Genomic DNA, 18,240 nt, shown 5'->3' on the forward strand with positions numbered 1-18,240 from the left:
TAAAGTTTGATTTCTGAAAGCCCCAAAAAAATTTATAACTCGAATCAATGAACTTTAATGATGTAATGGCCAATTATTTTTATACTGTATTCGAATTTGATATGTGCTACACAGCATTTTTTTCGCCATGAACACATTAACGGGACATGAGGATTTCAGTTATTGCTGTATCTATGATGTGAAATATTAGGTCAAATTTGTTTCTTTTTAATTTCTGTATTTTAGAATTTAATTTATTTAATATGATTTCAATTTTTTGATTTGTCACTTACAGGTATTTGATAACCAGTTCTGAAATGCCTTTTCTGTACAAACATGAACTAGATGCATTTCTTGTACAGGCTGTTGATCCTCATTTAATGGATACTGAATACACTCAAAAGTTAGAAGTATGTGTACTAGAGATTTTTTAACTCTTTTTATTTATTTATTTATTTTTTGTTGATAAAATTGTATGTACTGTACGAAGAAAGTTTATTTTAGCTGATCTTTATAAAAAAATTATGTATATGCATCAACTTTGTATACTTTAAAATGTCCTTTTACAAAATTATGTTTGAAGGCATCTGCAAAAAATAAATTAAATGTTATTTAAATATTTTTAGATGCTCAAAGTAATTTCATTACTATTTTTATTTTTGATAATTTTCATAAACCCTAATGAACTTTTCTATTTTTAGATTCCAATTGTTTCTCCCCGTGGAGTAATGCTTGCAGCTCTATTTATGCAAGGTGTTGATCATGCTATTATGGCAAATGATGCTTGTGGTGCCCCAATCTCATGGCTTATGTGTTGCCCATGGTTATTTTTTGATGGTAAAATATTTCATCGTAAGTTACTTAAAGCTAATACAGCCAAGAATCTTCTTGATCTCTGTGATAATCGAGTAAGTAATAGAACTGAAAAGTAAAGTTTGTATGTTAAATTCAAAATGTTTAAAACTGCACTATCCATACATAGTTAGTCAAAAGTCTAAAATATAAAAATAACCTTTTAACTTAATAAGGACTGAATTAAGGTCTGTGAATTCTTTGTTGGGATAATTATTTGGTAATTTTCATTATGATTATAAATATGCATGGTTATATACTTAGTTATAAAAGGTAATTGAAAATTTCCTCTATAATACCTTCATTTTTTTAAGCAATAAGCATACAACTTATTTAAAATGACCCTTATTACTCTATCTTTGCTTGAGTGTCTAATAAGGTTATTGAATTCAAAAGTCTGCATTTCATAGATTAATTTGTTATAATATAAAATTTTTGCAAAGCTAACAAATGATTTAAAAAATATTGCAAATACGGGGGGGGGGGAGAGTAAAACCCTGCTATGATGAACTCAGAATATAGTAAACTGTCGATTGAACGTTTTTAGGGGTTCCTTCTGAGATCCCAATTAACTTATACTATTTCATAATTGACAATTGGGAAATTAGTAGTTTGTTTATAAGGAACTCGAGGTTCATTTCCACAGATTTATTTTCAGTTCTCCCTCTTAAAACTTGCATGAGTTCTGATTGCAAGTGCTGAACATTGTATGAAATTTCATACTTATTGTCTTAAACTAGGACAAACAAGTTGTTTAACAGCACATTCTTTTAGCCCTCAGTTGTAGGGGGGCTCCTCTCTTTTAATTCTACTGGTCAATTCTTTGTACTTCCTTCTGATTCTACAAATGCAATTATCTCTACAAGCCCTCATTTACATATTACCCTTTGAATGTCAGAAAATTGATCAGTTGAAGAATTTCTTTCATTTTACTCGGGTTCCTTTTATATTTTTATCTATTTAAGGATAGCAGATATTTTTCAACAAGCAGTAAAGGTGGCAGTTTTTTTTTAATGAGAGCATTTTTATTTGAAGATAAGGTTGAAACTATCGAAATTATTGAAGCTGGAACCACAATTGGCACTTTGTAGAACCTTTTCCCTCTCAAAATCTACTGTTTCAAATATTTAGGAAAATCAAAGTGGGACTCCAGGCGAAAAAAGTATGAATTTCCAAAGAAAACACGCTGAACTGAAGGAGAAAATTTGAAATAACCTCTTAAAATGTTTCACTATTCAGTGGGATAGAAATCTGCTTCTGCCTGGACCCATACTTCAAACTTAAGCAAATGAAGATGCCTAACTATTCAACAAAAAAGGTTTTGTGTGTTCTAAATAACTAGATAGATTTATAAGACAGAACAATATTTTTGGTAGAAAGATTATTTGTAAAGTAGTAATTGTTTGTGTGTTAGCTGAAGAAAGCTGAAGTGTGATTGGATATAATCCAAGATGGTAGTAAAACTACTTCTAGTCAAACTTTAAAATTTAAGGGAGAAAAATGCAACAAAGGTAAGCTCTCCAAAGTAAAAATACTTGTTCTTGCATATGCAAATATGAATGGTTCAAGAAAGCAAACATTAGTTGTAAGTAAATTTTAAAAGCCGCGGTGTTTTTTGAGAAAAAAAAACTGATCATCAAAGCCAGTTAAAAAGCATTTGAGGACGTTTTTGCAGTGGATGTTTTGCAAAGCAATGTTTTTGAAGAGGAACTTTAACAATGGGACACTTATTTGTTAAAACAAATATGTAAAAATGTTCTTATCAACAGTTTTAGAGCTCATCCCAACTTAAATTTGGAGTGCAATGAAATAGTTTTTTGCTTCTAAATATGACTGTCACAGCCCTTAAACCAAGACATTATCCTCTGCCTGAAGTCTGACTTTAGGAAATAATTGGTGATGTGTGTTTTAGTGAATAACACAAAATATAACATCTCTCTTTCAGAAGCAATAGTTTTCTTCGAAAAATCCTGGAGACAGGTGACATCAGCAATAATTTTAAATTGTTTCAAACTAATAAGTCTTTCAAAGTATGTGTTGTTGGAAGGAAAGAATTCCTCTCTGAAAGACAAAGACTACAAAAAAAAAAAAATTAAATAAATAACTCTGAATCTGGAAAAGCATGATGTGGACATTTTATGTAATGGAAGTTACTGAACACTTCAAATCTTGCGTTTAGGAAGTGGGTACTTTTAGAACCCGTACAAGCACTGTGCCTGAAGTTATACGAAAGAATGATGCTGACGAAAATTTAGAAGTCAATGTCAAAGCAGAATATGAAATTTCAGCTCCTTCTATCTGAGAAGTGACATTAGGGCTGAACATTTCCCTAGGAAATATAGACCAGAAATGTTCAATTCCTTACTAATTATTGATAATAAAAAATTTCGCCTTACTTATCAACTTGTGTTCAATCTAAAATCACTCTTTTCTTCAATTGAACAATAATAAATTAAGTTTTAGTTATTAAGATATTTTTCTTTTTTTAAACTTGTTAATTTATTTAATTTATAAGCAATATGATGTATTGATATATATATATACTATTTCAATTAGTATTTCTAACAATGCCATGTGCAAAAAAAAATTTGGACATTTTGAACATTTGTTTACTTTTTGCTGGATCTGCAAAAGAATCACTATAGCTGGATTTGATTGTATCACAAAAAAATATAAAGTGCTAAGAATAAAAATTTATTGTTCTTATGTTTCTTAATGTTAGAAAGTAAGTACATTGCGTAAATTGTGTGTTAAAATTCTTTAATGATTATGTTTTAATAACACCACAGTTTTCTCCTGTATCTACATTGCTCATTTTTCAGTAAAAATATTTATTTTTACCTTCGTGGATTTATAAGTTGAATAACTTTTTCTGAAATAATTTAATATGTTTATTTCTTTGAGTAGTATGATGAAGTGAGTGCTGTTGAGCATATGAAAAGTGCTATTGTTGAAGGATTATCAGTAAAATTCTTAACGCCCTCAATAACAGCACCAACTAGACCTCCTCATCCTTTTCCGAATTTTCCAGTCCCTGTTCAACCTCTTCCTCAAGGACGTGGTAGAGGTAAGTACTGACTTTTCTACACAGAGATACTAGGATTATTCATTTTATTAGCAAATAATGTGTTTGTCAAGAGAGTTGATAAAACTGACAAAAAATATTTACTCAACATAGCAACTGAATAATAATCTTTTATATATTCAGAAAACAGATTAACACTTTACTTATGCCTGGAACTATTCATAGACCAGTATAACAAGCCCGTGGCAGAATTGCAGCATTGTCACAGTACGGAGTTCTTGCAGGAAGATTTTTCACTTGAAAAGTTTTTTAAAATGTTGCTTTTCTTTTCTACTGAAATTTTCATGTAATATTTGAATCATGCATTTAAATAATAACTTTTTGACGTGCTCGTTTTACGCCTATAGTATCGTAAATTGATGTAATGTTTCGATTGTATTTTTGGCAGTTATTGATTTCACACGGATTTAAAATATCCCAATATATTTCAAACAATATGAAAAATTCAAATCATGCATTTGAGTATTTTTTTTAAGGCAATAATTTATCAAATTTTTAGCAGCTATTGATTTGATAGTTTTTAAATCTGATATTTTTTATACGATATTATTTATAATAACCTAATCTAGAAATGAAACAAGCATTTCAGGAGTCCAATTTGCGTGATTTCGTTGTCTATCTTTTTTTTTCGGCAATTTCTACTACGGATTTCATGATTTTTAATTTTCTTTATTGTGATTATTTACAAAATGTGAAGAAGGAAATAATTGTGCATCTCCCCCCCCCCAACAAAATGGGAGAATATCAACCACAATCGAATAAAAATTATTACATGGTTGATTAAAAATATATATAGTTTTTTTTTCTTTTTGTAAACACGGCACTTTTTTTATTTTGAATTACTAACATATATGTTATTATTAAAGGTATCATGCAGAAAGATAATAGTGTGCTAGAGATTTTTGTCCCAGATAGCTCGAAAAAATTCTGCCATAGGGAAAACAGGTATCACGATGTTTTTCACCAAAAGCAAAAGGTTGAAAACATCAATGCAATAACAATTTTTATTATAATATATATAAATAAATTTAAAAATACTTCTACTGATTAAATTTAGATCATGCATAAATCAGATTTTGTGCAGAGTAACTCAGATTTATACTGAGTAGGGATTTTTAGAACCATCGTAATTAATTTCAGTGTTCTATTTTGTTATATTGAAAGCTAGAAAGCAAAACAAATTTTCTCTGTTGTCTGAAGCATGTGAAAATAACTTGTTATCAAAGGCTGTTTACACATTTAGTTGGGCCTTTACTTTCAAAGATTTTGTATGAATTCTTTACTTTCATAAATATTTTAAAAAATGCCAAGAAACAAAAGTTTCCATTGTTTAAAATGTATAACTCTTATCATTAACAGGTCACCAACGTGTTGTTCCACGGGGTGGACAATTAGAAGTCGCTGGTGTAGTTGTTGGAAGTTGGGGCCCTAATTATGGCCAGGGACCTAGATCACCTAGTCGTAACATACCACCTCAAATTGTTTCTGTAGGGGGAGCAGGAAGGTAAATTGTACTCTCTTGATTTTAATTGTACAGGTTGCAAGTGTTAATTAAATTAAAATTTTACATTGTTATTTGATATTTTACAATTATTGATAGAATGTTTGCTTGCTTGAAGGTTTTTATATTTGGATTTCATTTCCAAGGACTCTTAAATCAATATATTCATCAGGTAAGAACTGTTTAAAATCTGATGATGCAAAACGCTGATGTGCCACCTTTTCTTCATTTTGTACGACATTAATTTTCTGACTTCATCTCAAACCCTACAGAAATAGAGTTAAAAATCCTGTTATTTCTGCCAATTTTGTTAACCAAATTTTTTTCCCAAAAGAAAATTTTATTTTCCGGATAATTTCTTCACTAGTGACGTTCCAACCTTAACCTTTACTTTGAATTATATTATTTACTTTGAAATAATTAATTTACTTTGAACCGAACCAACATTCTTTAGTCATCACCCCACTCATTGATGATGTAACATTGTCTTTGACTGATCAAAAATTAGCTTTATCACATTATATTTTAATATATAAATAGGAAAAAAAAGAATATTAGAGTTAGCAATTTTTTGATTTATTCATGATTTAAAATAATTTTAAAACTAAAGTTTATATCATCAGATAAGTGGAATTCACCCATAAATTGCACTTAGTAGTAAATTAACTTTCATATACCAATTATAGTGCTATAACTTATTCACTGGAACACAGTTTTTCATATTTGATTACAGATAACAGATGATCAAGGTATTAATTTTAAGCATTCAGGGTTTTTTTTTTCTTTTTGTATGAGATGAAACTAAAATTGTTTTGTAACTATGTATTTTGTATTAAAATAAAATTACTGATTGAAATAATTGTAGGGGTATGCCATAATTTATTTCTTATGTAAATTCACTTTAGAATTTGCAACAGCATGAAATTCTGTATTTTAAAAAAAAAATCTGAAGTTTTATTGTAAATCTTAAAAATTTTAGATAATATCTTCTGAAATTTTTTACCTTTGATTGGTATACTGTGGGCGATTCGCTAATTTTGCTAAACATTTAAATTGACTTGTTGCATTTGTGAATTTTATAAATTTTCAGTGCTCTTGCTTTTAATGTAAAAAGTCATCTGTTCTTGCTTAGCTAAGGAAATTTTTTAGCTGCAATTTTCATTTTAGTTCTATTGGAATTCATCCAGAAAAATTAAATTACTTGGACTGACATTTCTTTTCAAACAAATTGTGAAAAAAACATTATTTTATTTTGCAACATCTTGTGCCATTTCTTATTTAGAGGACGTGGTGTTTTAGCCAATCCTGTTGTTGGAAGAGGTATCACTGCTACTAGAACAGTTTCTCCTCCTGGTAGACCACGAGTTCAGTCTCCTCCTACTGGAAATAGAAATCCTGCTCGTTTGGGTGTGGGGCGAGGAGCTATGCTTCTGCATGATACAAAAACAAATTCTCATAGTATGGTGAGTTTATTACTAACTATTTAACAGTAAAAAACTATCCAGAATACTCAATATTTAGCAAATTTCAGGTATGGAAACTAAAAATATCTATATTTTAATGTTACCTTGTTTTACGGAAAACGATACCAGGCCTTAATAAAATCAAAAAAATATCACAATCGAAGCTTATTAAAAAAAAAAATGTGGAAAAAATGCAATAAACATAAAGTTAAAATAACTCTTATAATTTTTCGCTTTACAGCTGAAAATCCAAGTTTTTCATTTAATCGAAAAGTGCTGCACCACAATAAATGAAGACAATTGATATATAAAAATATAGGAATAAAAAAACATCCATTATAGTTGCTGAAAAAATAATCTCTTTTTAATAATAAAAAAACGCTTTTGAAACTTGACCATTAATGAAAAAATATAAAAATGTAAAAAAGCTGTTTCATTGCCTTAAAATATTTAGAAATGAAAGAAGATTATTAGAAACACCTTCAAATTTTATCACTCGATTGAACTGGTTTTGTCATTTTCAATATCACCTATTTTAATAATATTTCATCAGAGTATAATAGCTTTTTGATTTTCCTTGCTGAAATATCAAATTAAAACCTACATTCTGGGTTTTCTGACTTCATGTTTAAAAAAAAAATTCTAAAAAATATGCATTAAAGGTATTGATTGCAGAGCACCCTATATAAGAAATAATCTTTTAAATTAGTCGACACATTGAAGCTTGCAGATTAGGGCCCTGAACTCATAGTTAACACGTAAACTCTTGCAAGCAAATCATATAAAAGCTCTTTAAATTAAATAAAACAGGATAAACTAAGCCTGAAGTACAATTTAGACTAATTTTAATCAGTCAATTTTTCATTTTTATAATTTATTATTTTACAATAGTGTGAAAGCAAATTATTTTTTTAGTTAGATATTTGTTATTTCTAATTTTCTTAAAAATATTTTAAAATTATAATATACTACTATATATTAATGATTTAAAAAATTATTAACACTAAATTCCATTTTCTCTCCCTTTTTTTTCTTTTTTATATATCAGAAAAAACATAAAAAGAAAATACAGTGGAACCTGTATAAGTGACCACCTGGGTAAAGTGATCACCTGAGTATGGGGACCATTTTCTATAAGTTTTATTTAAAGAGTCTTCATAAAGTGACCACTTCTATATAGTGACCATTTGACTTGGTCCCGAGGGTGGTCAATTTAGACAGGTATTTTATCTACAATTGTATTTTATCTTTCAAACGGTACCATTTTAAGAACTACCATGAGCACCGCTTTCTGCAGATACGTCTCTGTTAGTTTTTTAGACCCTGGACTTCTTAATTTTATCTAAAAACAATATTACTATAATAGTTAGTATTTCTAATTGTTAAAATTTACAAATTAATCATGGAATAAGAAAAAAACTAATTTTTATTCCAACTCAACATTATCCTGAATTTGTAAAGTCAGAGACACAATTTTTCAGCAAATTGTTAAATGCTAAATAAATTGCTTTAGATCAGGAAGAAAAAAAAATTATTCTAAATTATTTTGGCCATATCTTTTAATTATCTACACAAATTTATTTGAATAAGCGTAAAATAAAATGAATAAAGTATGTGTGGCAAACTGCTAATTATTTTACATACCATTACATTTTTAGTCTATTTTATTTCTTTTATCAGTTTATTTGAACATCAAATAATTAATTTTTTAAATTAAATGACAAAACTTTTAGATAAAGGGAAAAGCTATAATATTTTTTTATTAAGTATATTAAAGGAGAATAAAAAGCTGATTTAATAGCAAAATAATATTCAAACAAAACAATTAAAATTTTAATTTTTATATTTCCATTAAAATAAATTTTGGGTAAACAATGAGTGAGTTAAGTCACAAGAAGAACATGTTCTGAATTGTTGAAACTATTACCTTACGTAAACGGTTCAATCTGCTTGAACGCCAGATATGGAAAAAATCCCCTTTCTGTATTACGTACAAAAACTATTAGGTTTTTAATAAAATATTTTTTTAAATATGAATCATTTATATTGAAAATTACAGTAGAGCGCCGATTATCTAAACATCTAATTATCCGAACTATGTCCAAATTCATTTTTCTTTTAAGTTTAGAATACTTTTTAACTTATCGGCAATTTTTTTAAATTTAGAAGAATAAATAATATCCACTACATCTGAAGACCATATTTAATTTGCAACCTTTTTAGCAGTTTACTTATAGTAGCCATACATACAAGTATTGTTATACAGTTAAACCTACTTACCCCTTTAGCCCTCTTCAACTGAAAATTATCTTCCAAGAATGCAAGCTTCATTTTGACAATTTACAATGGTTGGAATGCGGAAGGAGTTTATGAATAGATAAGTGCTGAAGTTCTACAATTGGGGGATGGGTAGTTGTCACTTATGGTTAATGATTAGTGATTACAGTGCACTTCTCAGAGCTGTTTACTTTTTGATGTTGCTGTAGACCAGTAGAATGACTATGTTTTTATGATGTCACTTCCAAAATGCATTCTTGAACAACAGGTTTTCTGCTGTCAAGATTACAATCAGTTGAAAAGTTGAGTTACCTGAGTAAAGTGCTTTTCATAAGAATCTAGAAAGATGTCATGTGAACGTAAGAGAATCGTTCTTTCCTTAAGTGATGAAACGAAAATTTGAAAATATTAGCTTCAGAATATGGCGTAAGAAAATCGACAGTATTGGAATTGAAAAAAAGTGAAGAATCAGTTATGAATTATGTTTCAGTAATGGACAAAAACAATGGATATTTAATAGAAAATGCATGAAAAAGGCAAGCAATCATGAAGTGGACAAAGCATTTTATTTGTGGTTCCTGCAAAAAAGATCATTAGGCCAACCAATATCTGGCCACTTATTATGTTTAACTCCATAGTCTTGTAATTTTGAACCAATCCAGAAGACAAGAAAACTCCTGGATCAGTACCCCCAGAGGTATTGATTTGTTATAGGAACATGAAGGACTTTGCAACTCGACAGATTTAATGTGCATCAGTCACCATTTTACTACACGGGGAGTCTTCGACCGGCCTGGGATGGAACCCACAAACTCTTGCACATAGGCCCAGTGCCCTACCGACCAGGCTATACCCGTCCATCATGAGAAATTTGGTGGAAAAGGTACTTTTCAGGCTAGTTTGGGATGGTTAAGCATACCCTCCAACTTATGAAGATTTTGAAAATAATTCTTTCTAGTGGTAGCGAACCAAAGTAGAAATTTTTAAAGCAAATGGATCTCTCATAAAACTTTTATTAGAACTTAAGAATCTAGCCATATGGCCTGCACTTTTATAAGTAATAGTGAACAAGTTACGCTAAAATTAATTTCTTTTAAATATTAAGACATTAATTTTGCTACCGTCTGAAAAGAAGCTTTCTGAAACTACGGAAATTCCGTAGCAGTTGGAGGGTGTGGTTAAGGAACTTTAAACATCGACATGGAATACGCGAGTTAGAAATTCATGGCGAAAAACTTTCCGCTTCCAACGAAGCCGCTTCAAATTTTGTAAAGGAATTCGAAAGCATTATTGAAACTGAAGGATATGAAGAAGAATTTATTTATAATGCTGATGAAAGTGGACTGAATTAGAAATCTCTACCGCGAAAAACTTTGGCTTCGGGGAGCAAGATAATTAAAGAGTCATAAATAACTTATGCGCAAATGCAACTGGAAATAATCGAATGCCTTTAATGATCATTGGAAAATCCAGAAATTCAAGAGCCTTCAAAAATATTAAAACATTGCCTGTCATTTATGCACCTCAAAACAAAGAGTGGATGAACACCAAAATTTTTATTGAGCGGTACGATAAGACTCATTCCAAATTTGAAGAAACATCAAAAGAATTTGGGAAAAACAGGAAAAGTGTTACTCCTCTTGGACAATTCTCCGCCACGCCAAATCCTGATTTCTTATATCGGGAGAATGGAAAGTTTCATGTTGTTTTCCTGCCACCTAATGTGACACCTTTGATTCAGCCGATGGATCCAAGTGTCATTGAAACCGTAAAATGTCTTTATAGAAAGCAACTTTTAAGGAAGATTTTATTATCGGATGAACAAAATGAGGAGGATTTCTGAGACTCGATCAAAGCTAAAAAGTGTGAAGGGAAGTTACTGCATAAATAATAATCATTTAAACTAGATTTTAAATAACTTTCCAATTATCTGAACCACGCTCGGTACCGAGCAGTTCGGATAATCGGCGTTCTACTGTATATATAAGCTATGTATTGTAATGAGTAGACTTTTTTATTTTAACTTTTCCAGGGGTGTTTGTGCTCCGGGATAACCCCGGAATTCCGGGGATTTTGAACTTCGATACCCGGAAATTCCGGGGATCGTCGTTCAAAAGGAAGTAGGAATAATAATGAATTATTTATTTTGATCTGGGTAATTTTGTTTGCTTTGAAAGCAGAAAACGCAAGGTCAGTGTGTGTGGTGAAAACTTTTCCTTTCTTTCTCCAAAGGCAGTGATAATGCGTGAAAAGGGGGGGGGGACTTCTTTTTGTTCTTTCCTTATTGCGAGTTATGACTCATTCCCCCTTTTCTCGGACATTCTCTTCTGGATTCTTTTCGGCAAGTAGGCGCGGCAGAAAAAAAAGGAGAGACTTCGTTCAACCAGATGTGCGATCACGGGACTCTGGGTTCAAAGGTCTTATCTCTCCTGGCGTGGCGCCAATAAGTAGAGAAGGGGGATTTTTTGCCGTATTAGCTATTTGTCATTGATCGCTTCGCAACTTTTTTTCTCCGCTGTGTAAAACTTTCGTTTCATTTATTGATGCACGTGTAAATTTTTCGTTTCGTTTATTGAAATATTTTTTTTATTTATGTACGCAAGAGAATTTCACTATGAAATTTCTCGATATAAGTAGTGATATTATACAATTAGAAGAAGGTGTCCGGAATGCATTTAGGTGGAATTGGATTGAACGGAGAGATGGTAATGGGGATACCATCGGCACATAGTGCAAGAAAATAAATGTTGCTGGACAAGCATATTGTGTTTTTTGTAACTCATTGCTGAAGTATGGTGGGGAAGGATTCAAGGCTTTCACAAATCATTCTAAAACTGTGACGCACATAAAATATTCAAAGTGCATTAGACATTCAATGACTTTAAGTAATTATGCTAATTCAAGAAATACTGATGACTTACTGGAGGCTGATGCTCGGCCATTGGATATAGTGACAAGAAAAGCACGCCAAGAGGTATTAATAATTTCGTTTATCGCCGAGAATTCTCTTTCTTTCAATGTAGCTCCCAACTTAACTGAACTCTGCAAACAGTTGAGCCACGATCAGACGGCACTAAACTCGTTGGCTATGTCCAGGACTACTGCATGTTATAAGATGAAATATGGGGTCGCAAAAACTATTAAGGAAAATATCATTAAAACTTTAAAGGAGACTCCATTTTCTCTAAATTTGGATGAAAGTACTAGCAATGCTCAAGAAAGTATACTGGCAATATTGGTGCAGTTTTATGACAACAATCAAAATGAAGTTGTAGTTCATCATTTTGCATCTCTAAAGATGGAATCTTGCAATTCAGAAGCTGTTTTTAAAGCAGTTGTTAATACTATTGAAGATAATAATATTCCATGGGCAAACTTAATTAGTGTATTAATGGACTCATGTAACACCATGCGTGGAAAAAAAAAAGGGTGTCGAAACCAGACTACGATCAAACAAAGCACCCCACTTATTAGATATTGATGGTGACACATGTCACACAGCTAATAACTGTGCAAAAAAATTTGCGTCATGTTTTAATAGATACTTAGAATATTTGTTTGATGACATCTATTTTGACATGAAAAGCTGCAGTAAAAGAGAATATTTTTTCAAAATCTGTGAATCCCTTGCCATTAAAAAACTTAAGCCCTTGAGGAGACCAGACCATAGGTGGGTGTACATTTTATGTGTTTTAGAAAGAATCAAAGATCTGTGGGATGCTCTTATTGCATTTTATTTTCACTACTTGGATAAAACTGATAAAGGGGATTATTTTTCTTATGTTGAAACTGTATACAATAAAAGAAATATTTCTGCAGCTCAGAAAAAAATTGTTGAAGGGGTGTATTCTTGCTTGCATTCCCAACAACTCAAAAAGGATGATTTAGCTCGGAAAAAAAGAATACTAAATGGGTTATTTGCTATGCAAAACAAAACTTTATTGCATATGGCATTATATTCAGCAGTATTACCAGAGTTCAACACATATATTAAATTATTTGAAACAAAAAAACCAATGCTTCATTTAATACATTCCAGTATTTATAAATTGATGGCAAGATTTTTCTCTTTTTTTATGAAGCCAGAAAATATCGAGTGCACATCTTATAATGATTTATTAAAGGTTGATGTCACAAATCCAGAATTTCATCTACCTAGCAAAGTAATATTTACTGGGGCAGAAGCTTCCACTCTCCTGAAGAAATTATCAAAAAATCATCCAATAGCAAAAGAATTCCAAATTTCTCTGATGAAAGCTTATACTAATACTGCACAGCATATGAAACAGAAATTACCCCTTAAAAATTCATATCTAATTAGTTTTACAGCATTAGATCCAGAGCTAAGAGGTAAAACCAGTACAATATTAGCTTTTGAAAAATTATCATCTTTTATGTCCCATATTTTTAGTGATAATGAAAAGTCAAAAGTAGAAGCTGAAATAAGGTTATACCAGAGAGATATTGATATCACCAAAGAAATGCTCTACACATCTGATGAAAGTGGAAATCAAGTCAAGTGTACAATTGATAAATATTGGTCTAAAGTTTTTAATTTAAAAGATGATTTCACAAATGATTATAAGTATCCAACATTGGCTAAATTGGTCAAAGCCTGCCTTAGCTGCTTCCATGGTCCATTAGTGGAAAGTGCATTCAACTTAATGGATACAGTTGTCACTGACTATAGAACCTCTCTTAAGATTGATTCCCTAGATGCAGTGCAGACTATTAAATATGATTTAATGGCTTCTAAAGAAACCTCTTGTGAAAAATATGGCTCAAAAAATCCAATGACTGATCCAATTCACAAAGATCTCTTACTGAATATGAACAGAAGTTGGAAAACATATCAAGAGGACTGAAAAACATGTATTTCAGATGAGTCACCTATAAAAGTCTCTGAAAAACCTTCTACATTAGCAGAAAAGCAAGCTGCTTCTACCTCTGCATGTGCAGTTCTCGAGGAAATTTCTTCAACTTTAAATGAGGAAAATAAATGTCAACCTTCCTGCAATTATGAAGTTCACCACAAAAGAAAGACAAGCCCGCAAACATCAGAAAATAAAAAAAAGCAGCAGAAATTAGATAATTTTTTTTTTAAAGAATTAATTCAGGTAATTTAAAATATTTACATAAAATGTAGTAGTTTATATGTTTGAAAATTTGTGGTTATTAATTTTGCAAAAAAAGTAATTCATTTACTCACATCTTCAAACTTTTATAATTAGGTCATTCAATACTTCATAATTGTAATTTTTCATTTCTCCCCCCCCCCTTCTCGAAACTCCAAAATGTCGGTAGTAAGTCCGTAAAAGTTTCAGGGGATTTTTTGGGGTCCCACAAACACCCCTGCTTTTCACCTTGAAGAAAATATTTTTATGAAATATGTATTGGGAAAGTGAGAGTCTGAATGATCCAGTTTAGGTAGACTGGTTAAATCAGATGCAATGAAAATGGGCCCTAAAATTCAGAAAATAAATAATCATTATTATACCTTTGTTAGATTTTTAATCTGTAATATTTGTTTCTTTTTAGCGAATTATTTGAATTATCGAATAAATATTACCAGATAAATAATTTTAAGTAATTTGAAAACTATGAAATGATTTGGATAGACAACAGATGTTTTGCATTTTGTGATATAGCAAAGTTGACTGCTTACTGCCTCAGTCTGTTTCAAAATCAAAGCATAATTTACTCTGTTGAGGGATTAGAATGAGGTTGCTAATTGAACTTGTTTTGTAGTGAAAATAGTTCAAAATTTTTCCTAGGTATCAAGAATGTACCTATTTATTAATTGAACCTACACAAAATTGAAGTCTTGTTTACCAAACTTGCCCATTGTAACATGATGTATAATTTATTTTTAATTTTAAAATTTTTTTAGGGATTTGAACTTTGATTATGATACTTCTTACACAAAAGGAATTTGTTGGTAATCTACTATGCTGTGGTATGCAGGACAACTGACAGCAGATGTTTGATGAAACTAGGTGTTATGTGAAGTCATATTATGAATGACTTAAGCAAGTAGCTTGACTGTAAAGCAGTGCTTCTTTTTTGTTAGATAAAATCATGGTGGCTAGCATGAATACACTGAAAACTTATAGCTTATTTTATTTTTCGAAAACATTCAAAATGACTTATTTTGTTATTGTAAAGTAGTTTGGTTTTTCATCCAAGCTAAGAAATGAATTCATTCTGCATATTAAAAGGTGTTTTTATATGCATGGTATTAGGTTCAATTGTATTTTAGTTCATTCAATTTTAAAAATTCTGGTCTTGTAAGATTAATTTGTCGCATTTAAGTGTGTGTTTAAAATTCAATGATTATAGCTTATTTTATTTTTCGAAAACATTCAAAATGATTTATTTTGTTATTGTAAAGTAGTTTGGTTTTTCATCCAAGCTAAGAAATGAATTCATTCTGCATATTAAAAGGTGTTTTTATATGCATGGTATTAGGTTCAATTGTATTTTAGTTCATTCAATTTTAAAAATTCTGGTCTTGTAAGATTAATTTGTCGCATTTAAGTGTGTGTTTAAAATTCAAAGATAACAAAAAGTTATTTCTGTAGTTTAATATTATAAAAAAAGTATTTTTATGTTAATATATATTTATAGTGTAAGGACAAGTTAGAATTCCAGATGGTCTTTTTTTATTTAAAATAAAGATATAAATAAAGATACTGTTAGTATTTAATTTTATACAAAAATTTAAAAGTGCAAGAATCAAATTATTGCTTACAAAATAATTAAATTTCATTTGTTGAGTTATAGATTTGCAGTATAATTTCATTTTAAAATAATTGTGTACAAAAGTACTGTATTTCTATTTTGATGTTGCAGCATTTGTTTCAAGTTAAGAGTCACCAAAAAGTTTCGATTTGGGGAAAAAATGCATTTTTGTTCTCAATGTAAGATAATACAGTCTATGCTCTTCAGTACAACCCTCAGACCCTTCTATTATAACGACCATACACATGATTGCTGTTCTTTAAATGCATTGTATTTTAATGTCCAACAGAACCATTCATTTCAGTATAGCAATCAAAAAAATTTTCAAATCTTGGAAAATCACTCCAAATACAGATAAAAAGTTTTGCACTTTCCTACTACAACAGCAAATATTTCCCCACAAACAATCATAGGTCATACACAAAAATTGGATTGTAAAAGGTTCAAACATATGATTTAAACCACTATTTCTTCTGATGTAAGCACTCAATAGACATGAAACAATTTGTATTCTCTATAAGTGTGACTGGCAGGACCACCCATTCTTATTAAACATGGTCCTGGGATAAGAATAGGTTTATAATTAAATATCTATTTTCACTATTGAGAATAAGAAGTGTCTTACAGCCTTCTTTAGAAATAGGAGTCGCCTGTATCCACTTATATTCTTTGTTAAATTTCTTTTCAAAGAGTTAAATCATCATCCAGGGCATCAATCTTATTTTTCTTGTTTGAAAGCTGTATTCAGTCTTTTTAGGAAGAGGTTTAATAGATAGTTTATTCTAGAGATACTTTATTTAATTTTTGCTGGATGTTATTCAGTAGAATTGGCACTCTTTAATCGGTGTCACACCATAAGCTTAAAACAGAAATTAAAAGTTTTGTAGGAAGAGGCTAGAAGAATTATGTTTTTGTCAAAATAAGTCCAGTGTCGCGACAATACAACCTCACATTATAACACCCATTTTTGTTTGAACCACAAAAGTTGTTATATCGAGTGTCGACTGTAGTATATTACGACCAATTAGAATAAATAAGTCTAACAATATTTTTAGAAATTTATTTTGGGCATAAATTTAAAAATTTAAGTAAAAAGATTCTTGTGTATAAAAAATATTGTACTACTAAATTGATGTTATTTAAACTGTCTCTAAAAATTAGACATGTTAAGCATTTTTTCGTGCTGTTTTCTACTTAATTAATGTCTCTTGTATTGTATTACTTAAATTTACTTGAAAATTTGTTAACGTACTCTTGAAAATAGTAATTGTATTGATTAATATAAAATTTTGTTTGTTTCTATGTACAAAGACTATGGTGGTGTTAGTGTATCACAGTGGTTTAACTTCAATAATGTGTATGTTTTTTCCCCTCACAAAAATTGGCTTTCTGCTGAAAAAAAATTTTTTTTTTTAATTTAATCAAGTGGCTGTTTACATTGTTATAAATTTATACTTTTTTAAAAATTTCTGTTCTTTTTATTAATCTTTACTGTGTAGTCTTAGAACATTGTTAATTAAAGTAAAACTCATGTTATGGGTAAAGCTTTTAATTTAAAATTCCGGAAAGTGCGGTAGTGTATTTTTAATATAGTAAGTCTGAAAATTAATATTGCACTTTTTAAAAAATTTTTTATCATAGTATTGATATCCTCTTCATTTTTGCTACGTGTCATTGAAGATAATTTGTTTTTAAATAAATTCATATTATTTTTAGAAAAAAAGTATTTAAAAATTTCTTCACATTATTTATTAAAATAATGGTTAGGTTAATTTAGTTTCCCTTTTAAATGTATTCTGTATATTTTATGTTAATTCCGTTGTAGGAAGAAAAAAAAAAAAAGCTATTTCATGTGAAAATACTGTTCATTATAATCCTATTAAAATAGAGATATTAAATAACATTTGTACTTTTTTGCTTTTAATGTAAGATTTAAAATAGATCTTAAGTAAGGGGAATTAGTTATAGTGTACTACAATTGTTTTACTATTGCACTATTTGTTTTATTAGAATAATTACTCACATGTATTTGGGAAAGCTATTGATAATATTGCGGTATTTATTTTGAAGCACACTTGTTTTTTTACTGTCATAGATTTAATCTGCAATGTTTTTGTTAATTTCAGTTCATCAATAAATAATGTATTATAAAAGAAACTAATTTATATCTGTGTGAATATACAAATGTAATAAAACTAGTATAGCAAAATTTAACATTTTAGCGAAAGGTACTAAGCTGTTGCATTCCCTTTTCTTTGACAACTGTCATTTACTGAATTACTGATTTAAATTGATATATATATATATATATATATATATATATATATATATATATATATATA

The 18,240-nt window shown here is 29.7% G+C and overlaps 1 protein-coding gene and 1 pseudogene across 3 annotated transcripts in view; both read left to right on the forward strand.

Annotated features, from left to right (window-relative positions):
- The window catches only part of LOC107436628 (constitutive coactivator of PPAR-gamma-like protein 1 homolog), a 56,043-nt gene extending 38,422 nt beyond the window's left edge, over positions 1 to 17,621 (forward strand). For all 3 annotated transcript variants that reach the window (XM_087154695.1, XM_087154696.1, XM_087154697.1), the window contains exons 11-16: positions 275 to 389; positions 681 to 887; positions 3,739 to 3,898; positions 5,276 to 5,420; positions 6,700 to 6,880; positions 15,048 to 17,621. In XM_087154695.1, the coding sequence (XP_087010821.1) occupies positions 275 to 389; positions 681 to 887; positions 3,739 to 3,898; positions 5,276 to 5,420; positions 6,700 to 6,880; positions 15,048 to 15,062 (823 nt within the window). In that variant the 3' untranslated portion in view covers positions 15,063 to 17,621. The remainder of the gene's footprint in view (positions 1 to 274; positions 390 to 680; positions 888 to 3,738; positions 3,899 to 5,275; positions 5,421 to 6,699; positions 6,881 to 15,047) is intronic.
- LOC147801861 (uncharacterized) lies at positions 12,595 to 14,613 on the forward strand (annotated as a pseudogene).
- Positions 17,622 to 18,240: the final 619 nt, after the last annotated feature.

This window comes from Parasteatoda tepidariorum, chromosome 11, assembly GCF_982258835.1.
Source record: "Parasteatoda tepidariorum strain Cologne lab strain chromosome 11, Ptep-v5.0, whole genome shotgun sequence".
In the NCBI taxonomy this organism is placed as follows: domain Eukaryota; kingdom Metazoa; phylum Arthropoda; class Arachnida; order Araneae; family Theridiidae; genus Parasteatoda; species Parasteatoda tepidariorum.